General features: G+C 41.1%; 1 protein-coding gene across 1 annotated transcript; it reads right to left on the bottom strand.

Annotated features, from left to right (window-relative positions):
* Nucleotides 1-3,866: 3,866 nt before the first annotated feature.
* On the bottom strand, nt 3,867-6,595 carry phox2bb (paired like homeobox 2Bb). Its single transcript, XM_076105277.1, has 3 exons — nt 5,569-6,595; nt 4,738-4,925; nt 3,867-4,295 (listed from the first exon to the last, which is right to left on the bottom strand). Exons 1-3 carry the CDS (start codon nt 5,807-5,809, stop codon nt 3,867-3,869), a joined length of 858 nt encoding a protein of 285 aa, XP_075961392.1. The 5' UTR covers nt 5,810-6,595.
* Between the last annotated feature and the right edge of the window lie 12,995 nt (nt 6,596-19,590).

Below are 19,590 nucleotides of genomic sequence, written 5' to 3'. Positions count from 1 at the left end.
ATTTGGATAGAAATCCAAAAACTGGTGGGAAAACTGAATGTGTGGTCAGGCAGCTCAATTTGCATTTTTTTTATTTCTCCAAACAGACGGGATCTGTAAAATATTAATAATTGTATGACCCTTTAATTTTAAAACAAGATTAAAACAACAATATATAGAGAAACTTCATTTAGAAAGTACAGTAAAGGTCACTATAAACCCACTACTTTGATCCTTTGGCCCTCACAGTGGCCCCTAATGTCTCCTGTTCTGTGCTCCTGAACAAAATTAGCTTCTGATACAAAACCCACATATTAAAGATGTAGTTTCATCTTCAGGGCAATAACTCGACTCGTGAGCTGTTTTTGTGCTTTTGGGTCACAGCAGGTCGGCTCGGAAAGTCAGGACTTTAATGTGCCTTAGGAAAAGCAAGGTGATGCAGGAAGAAACGCACCAGCTGTATGGTGTTTGATTTCTTTTTTCTTTTCTTTTTTAAGGGTGGAGGGAGGGATTTGGCCAAATTTGAACCTTAAACTGCAGACAGACGGGCTGCATCTCTCCCTTACATCACGCTTTACTTCACTTGATAAATACTGCTTATTTTACATAAACACCCTTCATTTTATCCCCCCCCCCCCCCCCCCCCTCAATCCCTCCGTGATTTGCAGTGATAAAAAGCAGTGCAAAGGAACACATTTGTTAAAAATATATACTGCAGGGGATACCATTGATTTATTTCTGAATGTTTTATTCTAGAGAGATATAGACTTCTGTATGCTATTAATTGAGGTAATTTTGATAATTGCTCAGTGGTAGGATTCATTTATACAATTACAAAAACACAACGTTGCATCTAGTTGAACAGCAGAGGTGATATGAACACTCGTACCAGCAGCAGTTGCACCCGTGCAATATTTGGTTGGATGAAAACTAAAGATCTGTGCCGCCATGCTGGACATTTGAAATCACTTGCTTCATTTTTTTGGACTTGTATGAGAGGAGCTCGGTTGTGTATTGCGGATGTTAAAAAAGAAAAATGCACGTTTAAGCCTAAAACCAAATGATTTGCTGTATGAAAGCAAACTAGCAGCCTCCTCCTCCTGAACGGCGTCCTATAGCCAAGCTTCTCCTCCGGGTCCATCTCTCTGATCTACAGTATTTTTAAGCTTCTGTTCTGGTTGTGTATTTTTTTTTTTTTTTTTTATCCTCATTTAGTTCATGAATAAATCTCGAGTCTCTTATAGCGGGATCTTTGAGACGGAGCTCTATATTCAGACGGTCGTCTTAACAGGATGGTTGGGGAATGGAGCCTTCACGTCTGTTCTGTATTTATTGTAATATTCACCTGAACACTATCCGAAATATAGATTCATTTGATGTTTAAATGCAATGGCATTTATAGCAAACTGTATGTTTATAAATAAAATGTTATAAATTAAATCTGTGATTCTGTCTGTTATTTTTCCAATAATCCCCCCCCCCCAAAAGAGGAAAAGGCATAAACTCACAGAGGAAACGGTGAATAAATACTTGATACTGCACATTACGTCTTCTGTTCATAACCAATGTGTAAAAGAAGAACCTAAATATCAAGTATATATTTGGAAACCGGTGTCGAGTCAAAGTTTTTTCCATTTCAAATAGTTTTGAATGCAGCACTGCCCAAGTGGTTTATTTGTTCATTGACTTATTTTATTATTTAACCTTTTTTAACCAGGTAATTCTCGATGAGGGAGATTTGGAAAAAAAAAACTATATGAATTCGTAAACAATATAACAAAGAAAATACAAAGTCAGAGGACATGGCGAAAAAATCAGATGCAACTGAGAAAATAGATATTACTCTTAAATTCTGCCATTAACATCATTCGTCTTAATTTAGTTTAATTTAAAGACAGAATATGGTTAGACTCGGTAGAAATGACTGGTTGAGTGTTGGGTTTAGTTGTAAGGCACCTGAACAGGTGTTACATCGAAATATGTGAACTGATTAGGAACTTCAGCTTGTTGCCGAAAATATGCATTCATAATATTTCCATTGGTGTCACAAGTTCTCATAAATTGTGACTGTGGAGATACAGATAGTGTCGCACATTTAAATAGCTGTGACAGACAGTTTCTCAGGTCGGTCTAAAGAGTCACAGCTGTCAGTGTTTGGTCATTATTTGTGTACAAAATCTGACGGGTCACAGATTTTTGTGTAACACCTGCTTCAAAAATTCCCCTTAAAAAGGTCAGTCCAATGTTGAGCTTTAAAATTTATATTTTCTTGCATCGATGCAAGATGGTTTTGTTTTTTTTGTTTAAATTCGGTCCCACACTACATTCTAAATATTTGCATTTAAACTAGGTGAAATGATGTTAATTTAAAGGTGAATGTTTTCACCGTTTAGGAGAAGTTAGTGAATACTCAGTGAATTGTGGAGCTCTCCGTGGTGCTGAAATCTCCAGCCTGTGCAAGCGACCATGACCAAAAAGAAACTTCTATTAATTTATGACAGAGTAATTATCAAGAAGCTTGTTTCAGGTTTGTGTAGTTAAAGATTACGTAAACCGATAATATAATAACGAATAACATTCCCCACCAAAGAAAACATGACAAAAGCATCTTGGACTATTATTTTTTTTTTTTTTTATCATCAACAACCATTTCAATGGTACACCTGGAAAACTATGTGCACATGTAGAAATATTTCCTTCTTAAATATAAGCATTCATTACCTACATATAAATAACTTTCAGATCCTGGACAAAACGTGTTACATAATGCTCACAAAATGGAAGAGAAATCATCGTAAAATCAGACAAAAAGACAACATGCAAATTATATAGAAATAAATACCATGTTTGCATCCATTCCCTCTCTTCTTTTTTTCTTTTTTTTTTACCCAAAATAAATTCTTCCGAGGGAATTTTGTAAAACATCAAAAAGACTTGTATGATCGATCTACGAGGGAGTATGGCCTATGGTTCAACTATAGGAGACAATAATACGTATTAACACTATACAGTTTGAGCCACAAAAACACTGCCGTAGAAAGACACACAAAACACACAGATTTCCTGTCTGAGGTGAACATTGCAGTAGTTTGTGCCTTTTTTTTTTCTCGAGGAAATAATTGTGTTTATATCGATAATTTAAAGAAACTAAACTCTCAGCAGCCCTGGAAACAAAAAAACAAATAAACACACACAGCTGTAAAGAGGCTGCTGTCCAAACAGCATATTGTGTCTGCACAGATCAGAGAAGCAGGTCGCGTGAGCGCATCCTCAGCCGTGGATGTTAAACGTCTCTTTACCAAACAAAGCAGCTGTTGAACTCTGACATGTGATGTGACTTAACGAGGCTCCTCTGCGCACTGATGGCATGAAGCAGCGCGCGGACGTCTGTTTGCTCATAAACCTGGCCCAAAAAAAAAAAAAAATGTTCATCTTAACAAGTCACTTCATCGAGGATTCAGCCTTTCAATGTGTCGTTTGATTCTTAAACATTTTTGCTTTGATGTTGTCTTGTTCTGGTTTTACGCGTGAAGAATCTCAGCAGAAGTCTCATTTTGTTGATATTAATACGCCTTCTGCCTTTTTTTCAGGATTTCAGTCTTTAGATGAAACACGTGGAAACGTTTCACCCAACTTGCACTCGTTTTAATGAAACCAAAACGATGTTATTAGCAGACAATATGACTTGTCAAGATGGATATTTTCACAGCAAATGTGTCAACTGACCACAAGAAACGGCGCAAGGCATAAAAATAAAATAACAAGAGTTGTCAACTTCTTTTTCACTGCTTTTTAGTGTCCTTAAGTCTGTCGTGGGCAATTGCTTTTCGGTCTCCGGAGGATGGGGGAGCTTCTCTGTTTCTCCCCCCTTTCGATGTGAAGCTTCATTAGAACATGCTGGTCTTTACTAATGTAGCTTTGGCTCCGTTCTGTCTTTGCAAAGACGACAGTACGCTGGCGAACGGCCCGCCCAATGAGTCCGGGATGGAGGTGATGGTCCCCGGGGCGGTGGCCCACCCCTGGTTTGCCGCTGTCACCCCCATGCCGGTGGACACGGAGTTCTTCACTTGGTCCACCTGTCCGTTCCCGGTGGTGTTGACCTGGCCTCCGGTGGGGCTCGGTCCTCCGCAGTTGGAGGTGGGGATGGGGTTCGGGCCCGGTCCTCCTGTGCTGTCGGGGTCGGTCGATTTGTTGTCTTTGCTGTCTTCATCTCTGGGGTCGCACTTTTTTCCGGAATTGTTCTTGGCAGCTGCTACGGCCGCTGCAGCTGCCCGCTCCTGTTTGCGAAACTTGGCGCGACGGTTTTGGAACCACACCTGGAAAAACGAGAAAGAGCGAAGTACAAAAGTTAAACCATGAAGGCTTGGTTTGTGAGCAAACAAAGTGCATCACTGCTCTATAGTTATTCGCTCAGTTTTGAAGTAGACATGACAACAAGGCTATACGGCGCACATCTAGAGGAATGAACTCTAAGTCATTGTGCTTATAAATGCGTTTTGATGTTTAAATGTCTCAAGTGTCCCTAAAGACAAACCCCCCATGTGATGGTGTGCATTAATGCAGGAGTGTATGGTGCCAGCAGTTGGAGGTCAGTTGATCATGTCAAAGTAATAAGTAAATATCTTATTTCACTAAAATCTATTAAAAGTAAGTAATTAGATGCGATGTGTTAAAAATGCTTCTTATTTGCATCATAAATCCACGCGTGCGTAATCGCGCGTAATCGCGCGTATAATGGGAGCAGGCTGGCGTCCGTACCTGCACTCTGGCTTCAGTCAGATCGATTTTGAGTGCCAGCTCCTCTCTGGTGTAGATGTCCGGGTAGTGCGTTTCAGCAAAAACCCGCTCCAGCTCCTTCAGCTGGGCGCTGGTGAACGTGGTCCGGATGCGCCTCTGCTTCCTCTTCTCGTTCAGTCCGCCGTGATCCGTGAAGAGTTTGTAGGGAACTGTAAACGAAATGAATAAAAACCGTTAGACGTGCAGTGGTCTCATCCGTGCAGCGTGACATATGAGTGTGTGCAATTGTGATGTTGTCAAATGGAGGTAAATTCAAACTCGATATATTGTATAAAATCCGGTTGTGGGCGCTGGGCGAAAGCTTTCAATTGTATTATGCCTTTGATACCTGAGAATTAGTTCTGAATTGATAACGTCGCTGACCTGTGATGCGGTTAATTGTGATGTTAAACTAATTGTTGCTCCTCACATTGAGGCTCAAATTTGAAAACTTGTCATAATGCTCCCATCCGCCCCGCTTGCTGCTACTGTAGCTCCAATTCGGTGCCAATAATGAGCTTTAGTCTTTGGTTATCTAATTATTTTCGAAGCTTTATGTCTCATCGCAAAGTAAATAAATTATGCCTATCATTTTGGCAGCTTAAGATAATTCTGTTGGCGGTTTTTGGGTGTGACTGGGATAGTGTAACCCCGTAACCGAATTACGCTTGCCTGCAATCGCTTCTAACGTGATAAATTCTTTCATTTGTGTAAGCAAATTTCGTTTGGTAAATACTAAACACATTTCCATTTTCAAATGCAATCAAGGCGTCCTATATTACGGCGGGTTGAGGCTCCGGAGCCGCTGCTTACCTGCGGCGTATGGACTGCTCTGGTGGTCCCGCAGGGTCCCCAGGCTGCAAGACCCCGGCGTGAGGGACGGACAGCCGGAGGTGGCCCCGAAAGTGGTCCTGATGGGATTGTACTGAAACCCACTGGCTTGACTGCACGAGCTGAAGTCCGCATAGGCCGATGCCAAGCTCGTCGTGTCCATCCCGGCCATACATGACTCGTAGGCAGAGGAATTTAGGTAAGAATACTCCATTTTATACATTTGAGAAAGCTCGGTGGAGTTAAAAAGCTGCACCTCCCGGAAAAAGAAAAGTCAAACAAAAACTACCCCCCAAAAAAATTGGGTTAGTAAGTAAAAAATAAAAAAAAATAATCGAAATAAAAATGAGGAGGACGCGCGGTCTGAGTTGGGGGGGAAAGATGACTTGTTTGGTTTGAACTGGTTGGAAGGAGGCTGGACGGTGGGTAGATGTTCACTGCTCAGCGCCTGCTCCAAAACTGGCCTCCTTTATAGGAACCTAGCCCTGTTTTATGAAAAGCCCCCTAAGAGCCGCCTAGCCCGAGGTCTCTAGAGCATATAGTCCTCATAATAAACTTGGCTCTTTCCGCTTGGACAATAGCAAAGCGTTTGGTCTTATTGCTAGCGCTTTTTTACATGACAATAACTCATCAGTCTATTGGGCTGGCACTGGGGGCCCGGGCTGTCCAACCTCCCTATCATTGATCCCCTGCATCTCTAATTAGAATTTAATACCACGCCATTACGCACTCCTCCACCGCCGCCGCCGCCCCCACCACCCCTCTACCCATCCACCCCCACTCCTCTCCAACCACCATCTTGCCCTTTAATTCAATCACACCACTTGGAAATAATGAAAGTTGGGTGACGATTCTCCCTGATCCAATTTTCTCCAAGCTTTTAAGCCTTTTAAGCGAGCGTATACCTTGGGCAGGATTTCACATAGTATTCCCCCTCTGCCTCTTCTCCCTGCCCGTCTGTTGGCTTTCTGACTCTTTATCTTCTGCACGGAGGCTCCAAAAACATGTTCCTTTTCACGGGTTTCGTCGCTTAGGCTGGACGAATTTTTTTTATGGTTCAAAATCTCCCCTTTTTTTTGGACAAATGAAAATCTGCAACTGAGGTGAAGTCCCTTGGTTTTAATTAAGTTGTTGCACCATATATGGGCCGAATTATTCTGCTTTGTTTCAGCTCACTGACTGCGAGAGAACTGCTGAAACAAGCAGATGTGCTCTGAAACAAATCATCCGATTTTCATATTTTCTTTTTAGAGGAAAACACTTTTTTTAATGTCGCTACAGTGAATAAAAAAAGGCTTCTTCAGGTGAATTTCTTCCCACGGTGTATGTGCATCAATCACATCCATAACAACAGAGCTGTAGACTTCAACATCCCCTTTGTTTTGTTTTCTCTCTTTATATCACATTACATTGCACGAGTCTGACATTTCTCAGTGTCTTTAATTAGTAATTCATACTTTTAAATCAAGTCTGAAGTCAATCAATGAAAGTCAGTAATTGTCTCAACATATTACAAATTACTCCGTAATAAACGAACCATCTTCGCTTTAATAAAGCCTTTTTTTGACAAATAAACACCCCGTTTTTCCTCTGCGCTGCTGCAGTAGAATCTCTGCTTAACTTCCGGGTGTTTTCTTATGATTCAAACGAGTTTGTAATTGTCTTTATTACTTTCATTATTCCGTTTATTTGGCAAATAACATCTTTCTAATGAAAGTAACGAACTGGCGAGGCAGTCATCGGACCTCTTAGGCTCACAATATTGGCTGAGTGGTTAATTTGGTTTGTGTAATAAGGTGAACAGTTTTCTATGGCGCTTACACACTCGTGTGTGTTTCGTTTTTCTTTCTTTTTTTTTCATTGGACCGACTTCAAGTCCTCGTTTCGTTTGAAGCTGCGAGTTTTTTTTTTCTTACAAATGATCGAAACACAAAGGCGCAACAGGAATTATGGGGCAGCAATTAAATTTATCAGTTTGAGTTTGTTCACCAGTGTCTCAGTGATTGATCTGTGTGCTGATGGTCTTACACTGAAACATCACTATGGTACCTATATAATAATCCTGAGTGGGTCTACGATGCTCCATATGAGCCTCTATCAGTATTGTATCATCATGTTGGATATTATACACGTTTCTCTCACAACCTGTTAATTTTTATTATAGGATTATTATAGATCTTTTTTTTTTTTTTCTTTTGATTTGATTTTGTCCTTCACAATATTGATCCTATTTCTTCATCTTAATCAAAGAAGGCTGAGAAGATATTAAATACACATTTATTTGTTGAAATTGGGACGACAAGGAGAAAATAAATAAATAAATAAAAGGCCATCTAAACCACACAGGTCATTGTCTGAGGTCACTGGTCTAAAATTAAGTTTTAAAATGTGTTGAGGCACAAATCATCTTTTCATCTCCGTTTAAGAAATCTTTTTCAAGTGCTTTCATATACACACGTGCTGCTGTTTGATGAAATATTCACTTCTTTCTGGAATAAAAAATAGAAAAGGGCGATTTAAATCTTATATTTCTGAATTGAACATTTTCTGCACGGTGCAGCTCCCGTATTGTCTGTTAAAATACACCCGCTCGCATTCGCCATCAATTATTTTTCTCCACAATTGCTGACGTGTTGCAGTGTGTTTCTCCCTTTTCTTTCGTGTGTACATTGTCTTTTCAGAGATCAACGAGAGCCAGAGAGAAAGAAAGAAAAAAAAAAAAAAAGAAGTTAATTCTTTCTTGACACAACCCGGTGCCTATTATGTAAATGTTTTCTTTTTTTTGTATTTTCTCTTTTCTACACACGAGCTGGGACCCAAACGTTGTACCAAATGGTTAATTTGATTATTGAAACCAAAGAGCCAAATGGTTCACCGTCCTCCCTCCACGCGTCTGGCCGCGAGAAAAGAAACCATCTCTGGGAATTAATCTAATAACGCTCAAAGAAACGAGAAGTCTTTTCTGATATTTCGCCGAGGCAAATACAATTATAGCTTTTAGCCATCGGTTTCTTTCACTGAAGCCGCTCTTTATTCTCGCAGTCTATAGTCCTTACACCATAGTCCACCCGCTATTGGAACGCCTCCTCTTTTATAGTTTCAACATCTTTTAATCCTTTAAGCTGTTGCGGGTGGGACGAGGAGACACTGCTTGATACTTTGATGTGAGGATATTAAACCCGAAAAGGCGGAACTCTGCAGTCTGAGTTCAGTTAATGTATTTGTTATTATTAGCAGTTTTTGCAAGTTGCAAAACGTCCAGGCCCCTCTGCAGGATTATGTCCTGCAGAGGGGCCTGGTGGCTGCAGGTTGTATTCAGCGTCGTTTCCAACCTGCAGCAGTGCGTGCAAACCGTGATTTACAGTAACATGATGGTCCATTAATTCAAATAAAGCGGTAGTTAATTCGTAATTATGTGGCAAATAAAGGCTCCAACCATAAGCCTTCACTTAAATAAATCAGGAAAATGCGATGTGTGCAAGACCCTAAATCCCCCTGGCAAGTGCCGGACAATAGGCGGGATATGGGAGCAACTCCTCTCCATTTAGTGCGCACTATCGTTGCTCAGCAATATAGGAATGCGGGTCGACAGGAGGGACAAAAAGAGGAACAAAATGCCATTGTCTCTGGATGGATTGGATGGATCCACTCCCCCGAAAAAGGCAAAGAAACAGAGGAGGATAAAGAGCGAGGGAGCGCGATGGGAGGGTCCCGCTGTCACATTTCACCTACAACGTCTCACTCCTCCGCCCGAGGAAATCCTACGCTTATCAAAATGGTTATTAATAAGGCCGCGTGTTGCAGGGGAGGGGCTCGAGAGCAGATACAAAATTCATTTTGGGGATGCTCTCGTGGCAATTTAGTGTGATGTCTCAATTTGACAGGATGGATAAAGGCGAGCCTTCACCTGCAAAATGCAGGAAAGAAAACTGTGAGATAAAAACTACCCGAGCCGACAACCACTTCACTGTTCCACAAAAATGATCGTTATTATCCAAAACAATTATAATATCCTGTAATAAATTATAATATTTTATGTCTTTATTATTTCACTCAGTTGTTAGATCTGAAACTGTGCACGACAAAATAGTTTGATGCAACAAAGAGGGGGGAAGTCAAACATCTAAGTTAAAGCTGTTCCAGGCTGGTGCGTAAAAAGCGCATCGCGTTTCCAAGCGCACAGATGGAAAGTGACATCTGGAGAAGAGGCACAATTAAATTAGAAGCTGGTGTCTTCTCTCTGTGCCTCCAGTAGAAAAAAGAAAGAAACGTGCGCCACAAAAGACGTCAGTGTCTCAGTCTGCTGCGTGCAGGCTCGTGTGGTTGTTATTGTTATTCGACGTTTTGTTTTTTACGTCTTTTCACCTCATGCTTCTTTATCTCGTCTTTGGCGCACATCTGAGTGCAGTGTCCGCCTCCGAGTCAAAGGATGACGGAGAGGATGATCCAACCTGATGCCATTTTATCCTGATTATTGCAGGAAATAGAGTTTATGCATCTTTATGGTTTATTATAAATGCTCAAGCATCACAATGAAATTAAAATTAATATCAGATGTATGACCCTTATCAATATTATTTAGCCTATATGGAAACATAAATGACAAATGTACGGATTCCACACGAGGAAAAGGGTAAATAGGTTATTCTCATGTACTCCGGCTTCTTCTGTGTGTGATGTTTCTCTGTTGTCTTCCATTAATTCGTCTCGTTGTTTCCCAGATGCTGCAGCCAGCTCCTGCAGAGCACGGCTCGTCTCTGCATGGCCTCTCCGGCCCCTCTGAGCCTTTATCTGCGCTTCCCAAGTGACCAAGAGACCGAGCCAGTGGATTAACATAAAAATCTTATTCCGGGGGATAAGATTAGGAAACATATTACCCTCAAATGCGGCCTTGGCACGAGCGAGAGCCAGGCAAGGAATCAATTACTAAATTACTCCAACCTCTAAGTCGACATTAACGCAGAGAAATGCCATCGACCGCTTCTGAAATAAGATTTCGCCAAGATGTGATCATTAAATCTCTTGCCAGCGTTCAAGAATTTGATTCATAAAATCGTCTGAAATGAGATGGAATTAAATTCTTATCGGAGCTCTTGTCATCGTTTCATCCCGCGCTGTTTAACGTTGGTCAATGGCCTTCATGAGATTTCCCCCTGTAAATAAACTTAGTAATTGAATCCGCCTATCCGCGACACATTGTTTGGTTGTTATTAATTTATTGCAGGCAGGCTGGCGGACGGATGGGGCACGCGGGCCTGAGTCTGGCCTGCATGTTGCTCTAAACGCTTTAATTCACGGACACCAGAACAACGTTGTGTTTTGGACGCAGTTAAGCTGCAGCATGTTTTTTGTTTTGCAGGGAGGGGGGTGGGGGGGTCTGAAACATCATCTGTCAATTTTTTTTTTTTCTTCTTCTTTGGCCTCTTGCATTTCACCCCCAGTGGGGTCAAGGCATATTTTATTTAGCATAGTCTACTGGCATTGCCCCCCCTCCCCACCCCCACATTAGCAATTGACAATTATTAGCCCCAGCCTCATAAATCAGCTGCGTGACCCGTTATTATTGTTGAATTGAATAGCTGTTGGGGAAGTGAGGGTCAGTGTCATTAACTTCCCCTCCCCCCTCCCCCCACACCACCCTCGGGCCCCCTGAAGGCATTTGGCCCTCTATACAAGGACCTGCTGGCTAATAATGCCGTGTGGTCGGCCTAAAAGCTTAATCACACATGCATTAAGCGGCAGACAGCGGCCCTTTGTGCGCGCGTAGGTTTACTGGAATTAAGCGATTAATGGTCATCTGAGCGGCAGGCGACAAGGCGGCGCATGGAGAATGATGGAGCGGTTTTTAATGTCAAAAAAAAGGGAAGGGAAGAGAGAGGACTGGCCTGTAAGAGCGGAGGCGTCAGGGTGAAAGGCAGGAAGGAAGGGAGGGAGTAGTGGGCAGCAATTACAGTAGGCCGTGTCTCCCAATCCATCATAAAACGTCAAGGTCATTGTGAATTATATTGATTATTATACAACGCATTGTAATGTTTATTACACCCCCCCCTGCTTGGACATTATAATATGCAAAAAGATACCACATGTAAACACCTGCTATCAATTTCTAAGGCTGCTAATTTGTCTCGCCTCGTGCCCCCCTCTCATATTCCTTTGATGTGTTATGACTAAAACTCGTACATTAGACTCTGTGTTTTGCCCCCCAGCCTCCATCTGCATAGACCATCGGGCAGCTCATATGAATTATTATTTCCATATATTCAAAAGAGTCATAATAGCACGCACACAACGGGATACTCTGCCCAGTGTTGTCTCAAAAAACACAATCATTAATCAACTCTTAATTGAGACATTGTGGTGTTTTCATGAATAATTTGATGATATAACAACAGTTTGTATCAGTGTGAGTGGAGGACAACCATCTCTTAAATAGTCCACTCTATGTCTACACAGGTGTTAGGCTGTAAAGCTCTCTACAGCTGTGTTTGATTGACTCTTTTCTCACTGCTTGGTTGCAACCGTGAAGTTAAAGCCCACACAGTCAACTGGTGTTTTCAGTTATGTTGACTTCTGTGCTTTTACTTTCCTGTTAGTTTGTTGGAACTACTGTGGATGGAACAACATACATTCACATCATTCGTATGTGTTTGGTGATATCATGTTCATCCCAAATCCACCCAACAGACAGCTATGACTGAAAACAACTGTGCTGGTGTCAGTCAATTCTGTACCTTGATTCTCCCTAATTCTGCAGGAAAATAAAAAACCATTCATGTCAGAATAGACTGAGGAACATGAGCAACATTTAGAGCTTTCATTTGTTCAACTAAGCACCTTGTTTGTCCCTTAATAATCTCATGAACATTTTAAGAGTGCATTGTTATCTAAAATCCCCCGCAGGACAGTTTTCGGTCTGCACTGATTACGCACAACTCTTATTTTATTTTTGATAACCTTTTGAGACGGGCTAATTTCCTTTGCAAATATCCTTCGTGCCCTCTGTTTTATTTAGATACAGACTTTTTATCTTTTGCAACTATTGCAAAGTGCACTCTCAGATATATGGAACATTGTTTCCACTGATAGTGGATATACTTGCTTATGAATGTGAGAGAACTATGAAAAGTATTAGATGTTCTGTTCTTTCTTGCTTTCTAGGACCATTTAATGCTCCAAATTCTTTCATTTTTTAAGCTTTCTTTGCTTGTTTGTCTTCTAATGCTCTGTTTTGTTTCACAAAACAGTTTCGATTTAGAGTGAAGTCAATCTTGTTTCAACTTCATTTAATATTTAGAGCTATAATAACATAAATACTATGAAATAAACAACAACAGCCAGTGATGACAGTAAATCATGGAAGAGTTTTGATACGACAGAGTTTATTACTCCCTGTGTGTTTATCTTTAAGGTGAACCACATCCATCTTTGAACACAATGATCCAAACATCATCATCTCTCTCCTCACTAACAGAGAATTTCAATTAGTAAACTGTATATTGTCCACAAGGAAGTCAGCTTCCTTGAATTTCATGTGCACTTTGTCATTTTTGCTCTTCCTCAGGAAAGCCATCCATATTGATGGCAGCAGGTGATTTATATTGCCAGGACCACCATCCAATGGCTGCGCCTGTTGATCAATCAAAGCTAATTTGATTGGATGGACGCCTTAAAGAACAGCCAGATGGGAGCCATCAGAGTCGGTCTGTCCACTGCCGGCTTTGATTCACTTCCTGTTCCCAGAAGGCCGCTCTCTGGGCTCTGAAGGATGATGCTGCACCACAGAGCTGGACAAGATAGATTCGGTATTCTCGCTGAAATCAATACATGTGGATGGGGGGGAGATTGGTTGGTACACAAAATGGGTGTCTCAGAATGTTTTATAATGGGGTCAGAAAATATGTGCTAGTGGGCTGCGGCACACACCGCTTAGATAACTGACATGTTTTTTTCGTTTTGTCAACAAATCGCATTCAAATACCAATGAGCCACACTGTTAAACATGTTCTTTTATTACCTTAAACATGGGCACCGCAGTTTATTTTGAGTGGATCTTCTATATATCATCCTTCTGCTGTAAATACTCTCTCGTGCACCAACTCTGCTCATGAAAATATTTGCAAACAAACTCACTGTATACCATTCAGTAAAAAACAGTTCCTTGTGGAGACGAGCTCGGGAAGTTGGAAAGACAGACTGTTGTTGGTTTTTTTTATGGGATTTGCTAGTAAAAGTATAGAATAATTTCCCACATTTCTGAGACTCCAACACTGTAAAACAGCAAACAAATCGATTTCAACATTGTTAAACAAGAATGAGGCTCAAAGGAACCAGAGAAACGGGTCAGTTGCTGCGTGAACTGATGCGTAAACAGATGTCAATGTTGAATTGTAGTCTACAGATTTGCGTGCTAACATCAGCATGCTCACAATGACAATGTTTACACGCTGATGGTACGCTGCAGGTATAATGTTTACCGTGTTCACCATCTCAGTTTAGCGTGTTAGCATGCTAATATTTCCTCATTTGCACTAGTGTGTACACAAAGTACACCTGAGTTTTTACAGGTACATTATGTGGTCAGAACTCAACCCGATCACATGAGAAGGCTTATAAAAAAGCACGATATTTTAACGACATTCAGCACGTCAAGATAAGCCATTTCAGGCTAACACCGGTCTCCTGGTTGAAAGTCCTGTGTTTGTAAGTAGTCCTTCTCACTTTTTATACCACGTCACAAAGCGTATCATATTCACGCATGTCAGAACAGACGTGGCGTAAAAAGCAAGAGTGGTGGCGTTGATGCAAATCGTCGGGTCATTCATGCATCGTTTGTTATTTTCTATTGGACAAATTTTCGAAGTCAGGGGGATCACAAGAGTCAGTGGAATTCATTGTCTGTATAACATTTTACAGCAATCCATCCAATAGTTAAGATTTTAACTAGCGTCTCAGTGTTTCTATCCCTTCTATTTCTATGCTGTGTATCTGTCCTCCTCTGCCTCCCCTGTTGAAGCTTGACGTGACAAATAGCTGGATCTGCACTTTTCTGTAGCAAAACCAACATGCCCCTCATCATCGCCGGGTGCAAATTTGATCAGAACACACCCAGAGTCCCCCGGGCTGCCTGATGATGAATAGGCATATTAGGACCGATGTTTATGCATCAGGCCAGCACTCTCCAGCATATGACAGTAAATTGCTTCTCAGACAAATCTCTGGTCTGGGATTCAACTGACTGAGGATAAATTGAACCTTCCTCGTGGGTTCCAGGAAAAATTGTCAAAGAGAGCAGATGATGAGTTGTCGTTAATCGACGCAGATTCGCAGATGTTTTTTCTGTGAAATTAGTAATTTTCTGATAAAAATGAACTTGACGTCAAACAAACCTAAATACACAAAAGCACTTCAGGATCAATTTGTTCCTTATTGGTTTAGAACTTTTGAGAAAAAGCTACATTCATCCACAAATTACTTTTTACAGCGTATTTACCTTTTAATACACTCTGTCAAATGTAATGTCCCATTGATGGAGCGAGCTTGTGAACTCAGCAGTTGAACTCGACTGTTCATATAGCTTTTATATGAATTAACGTCAGTGCGAGCTGGTCTAGCTGAGCCTGGTCCAGGTCCAGATTGAAGCCACAGAATGAAAACCAATAGCCCTGGGCTGATATAGAGTATGAACCGCGAGAGGAGCAATAAAGCTAATGTGATCAAAGAAAATGGCTCTCTGAATAGAGGTGGGGATGAAAGCCATACCCCTGAAATCTGGGTTTGCAGGCCCTGGAAGAGGTGACAGCATGATGAAGTTTCTACTGGATTTCCTGAGAGTGGAGGCAAAGTGGACCTCAACCACCACCACTCACGTGTTGGATGTGAAATTGATAGGCAATATGTGTTCCTCGTAGGTGGGCCTCTATAAGAATAACATCCCGGAGTCGAGAAAATGTGACATAACGGAAGTAGAACAGCATTAGTGGTAATTGTTGTTTGGTAAATTAGCTGTATTAGCACCTAGAGCGCCCCCTGTTGTTTCTATGTTAAGATATGTTAACATGTCACATGGTCAAAAAAATACAGAAAGGTTAATAAACCTGCTGCAAAACGGCCACAATGGCAATAACCACAAACAACAACTGACGGTTCAATCATTACATGGAGAGGTTTTCTGTTAAAAAAATACTTTGATATTTTAGGTCGCTGAGGAAATCAGTTCCACTTCTGTGGGTTACTACATACGGAACCTTAAAAACTGGAAGCAGGGGCCTGGCTCTCTCCAAAGGTTAAAAATCAGCCAATCAGCATGTGTAAAACTCAAATGAACGTGCTGTCTTGTTTGTTAAACCAAGCAGTGGGGATTTGTGGTTAGGTTTTATATGTGTTATAGTCATGTGAGGAATCGTTTCTGAACGTAACTTCCCCTTAAACCACAAATCATCAATCATTTTTACATTTTAGATACAATGTGTTAACTAGTGAGCTACAGATTTAAGCTAGCTGCTTCTGGTCTTTGTGCTAAGCTAAGCTAGCTCCATACCTGAGCTTCAACTCAAGACAAGAGTTTTTTTATCAATCTTTTCATGTGACTCTCGTGCAAAAAAAGTGAATATATATCACTTTATTTTTTTGTTTTATTAAAGTGAAAGTGAAAGAGGAAAATTAGACAATCAATCTAATAGTGGACTACAACAGTGGCCCCATGTGGCTAAAATTCACTGCAGATTCTGTTTAATGACAATTTACATAAATTCAAGTGGCTGATGTTATTGTCACTTTGAGTAACTCGGCTAATTTCTGACTCTGATTCTGAACATCCCATTTGACGTGGCTGTTTTATTATTTCAGCACGGAAACACCTTTTAGTTTTATGTCTGCATAAACACGACATCATGATTCAATTTGATGATAAAATATTAGCCAATATCAGTACACATATTTCTGTTCCTGTTAACATTGGATGCATGGTTCTTTTAGACTTTTATTTTCCAAGCTGTGAATGTATACTGAAATATCATCACAGATAGGAATTCATATTCTGTCAAGTGGTTTCATAAAGTATGAAGGCATTTGATTATTTTTTGGATGCTTTGCAATTAAAAGAATGAACTGCTAAGGCAACAGTCCTCATCGTTTATGTTGTCTAAGTGTCTAGTGTTTATTGGCCATCGGCGGCATGTAACACCCTGAGGCAACATGCAGGGTGTGTCGAGGTCTTGTTTAGCTTCCATTCAAAAGCAATCACAAAATGCCCACCAGTTTGCGACCAGCTTTCGTCCGCCCTCTCCTTCCCCTGGCTGTGTTTGCAGGTTTGCATCTGAATCAGGGGGCTGGCGGGGGCCCGGGCCGCTCGGCCACGTGGACCAGATTGATGTCATTGTCTCGGCACACTGACCTTTGCTGTAATACCCACGGCAGACATCACAAACTCTCACATCAATTTAGTCCAATTGGATGTGGCATGTCTTGGCTAACTCAATTTGTGGAGAAATGCACCTGTCTCTGCCTTCCCTCCCTATAGATTTACTCAAGGGGAGGAGGGGGGAGGAGGTATTGCAGGGAAGAGAAAGGGAGAGTGAGGGGAGGGTTTTTGGAGTAGAGTTGGCTTCTGATCCGCTACCCCCCCTACTCACCCACCCAAAAAAACACTCACCCATATGCATATAAACACCAACTTCTCCCTCTTTCTCTCAGCTCTTTTCCCTCGGCCATACTTTGCAGATGTAGCTCTTCTGCTGCAGTGTGTGTGTGTGTGTGTGTTTGTGAGTGTGTGTGTGTTTTCCAAGGTCTGGGCAGAGCGTCTGGGAAGAGCAGAAGGAGAGCCATTAGCCCAGCGGTAATCAGATTAGAGCGACGTTAAAGGGGGATGTGAATTTAAACAGCCAACAGAGGGAAGAAGAGGAAAAGTTGGAGGTGTTATTAAGGTTGTTCATTACTCATATGCTCTCAGTGTGTGTGTGTGTGTGTGTGTGTGTGTGTGTGTGTATGAAGCATGAAGCATATGCTGAAGTATGGTGTGCAAGGTCACTTTTGCATTCAGCATATGTGTCCATAGAGTACATGAGGATTTATGCAGCTGTGCAGGATGCATGCATTCATGACAGCCTGTTAGTTTAAACGTACATGTGTTCTTAAGTGTTTGCAGCACATTTATTTATGTGTGTGTTTACATGTGTGTGTTTTTACGTGTGTGTGTTAGTTTCATGCAATGCGGGCGAGCTGTCAGAGATGAATAATATGTGTTGGGATCTGAGCATTAGGTAATGAGCAGCATGCTGTGAGGTGAGGCAGAAGCCCTCCATCTGCACTGATACTGTTTACTTGTAAACACACACACATTGGTGATACTATCCTTGTGAGGACCTCTCAACCAAAACTGGGCCCCAAGTTAAAGCTGCACATTAATACTAAATCAAGTTAAGTAAAAAGAGTTGCCTGAAGATTATCACACACCTGTGTAGAAAAAAAAGAAAAGAATGCGCTTTAATTCATAGATATCCACGTAATCATGAACCAGGAAGTAAAGACACAGGGCCTTGGTAGATGGGTCCAACCAAAAACGGTCTTTAATTAAAGAGACCATTGTTCGTTCCTCGTGTGAAACGAGAAGTAAATGTTGATTTTTTTGTTACATAACTTCCGTACTTCAGTAATTCCACTTCCAAAGTTATTTTAACCCAAATGACGATCATTTCCTAAAACAAACAAAGTTTTGTTGCCTTCTTTTTTTGAAAGACTGTATGCATTTAACAAGCGAAAATTGACACGTGTTGCTGGACTATCATGGGAAAACGCACAAGTACATTTTTCGTAAGATATCATAGAAACCGTTTGAGGATGAGGATACGTTGGTACAGCTCGGTGGAACTTTTTTAGCCTTCGTTAGCTAATTATGTGTTTGGTTTTACAGCACATTTTACAGTTCCGTCTTTGTGCTCTTATCAACCTTGCTTACAGAAGTGTAAAACACAATGTACGCTGCCCAGCACCAAATGGAGGACATATAAAGTTAGCAGCTATCTGGTGAAAATAGAGGAGTGTTTAGCAGCTAAAGAGTCGCATATATTTCTCAGGACTTGGTGGAGACCAAAACAGACCTGCAGCTGGACGTTTAAACTGTAGACCAAGAATTACGTGCATATTGGACGATCCTGCATGAGGCCAATGCTCAGTACCGGCACAGGAAGTAGTCTGTCTTTTAGAAAAGTAGACCATAATGCCGTGGAGGTGGGCGTGCTTTCCCAGCACAGATCTGAGATTAACGTTTACCTTATTAACCATAACCATCTTTCCCTTAACTTCAGTGTTTCAGATGCCTAAACCTAACCCTATTTTAAACGTTTATTTGCCTTAAACACAGTCTTTCCATAACGTCAAGCATCACAGACTATAAAAATAAGAATCTGGGGTTTTGCAGTATCGCCGATAGGGTTGATTTACTAAAAATGTACCCACAACAGCATTATAATGTAATATGACCCTAAACTTAAGCTATCATGTTGCACCAAAGATCTCCCTTTGTTGATACTTTCCATCTTTATTTCCTCATGAGGGCACTTGTCCTCATATGACACGGAAAAAAAAATTAGAACATAAAGACATTGTCCCTAAGATAATTGTATTTTCATGTACACAATGAATGTTCTTGTAAAATATTGCATGTTGTTAAAGCCTCACACACATGAGTGAACACGCACATCCATAAAACGGATGTTGAGATAACATCTGCAGGCTTTATGGATTTTCCCTGCAGTCGTATTGACAGGCGAGTCAATAAGCTAGCGGGGTAAAGACAAACCTAACCTTACTATTCACTTAACATTGACTTTAGTGGAGTCTCCTGGACAACACAGTGAAAAGAGCACTGCACGTCAAAATACCAAAATGCCTCGCATGTCAAAATGTCAGTGATGTTCATGAGAGTCATAACATTTAGCTTTTCAATGTGGCTAACTGCATCGCTATTAAACTCAACCAAAAGTATTTTCTGCTTTTCGTTTTTTTTTT

This window comes from Anarhichas minor, unplaced genomic scaffold (genome assembly GCF_050575085.1).
Source record: "Anarhichas minor isolate MPS153535 unplaced genomic scaffold, ASM5057508v1 ptg000031l, whole genome shotgun sequence".
Taxonomy (NCBI): domain Eukaryota; kingdom Metazoa; phylum Chordata; class Actinopteri; order Perciformes; family Anarhichadidae; genus Anarhichas; species Anarhichas minor.
This window is presented reverse-complemented; position numbering and strand designations above follow the sequence as displayed.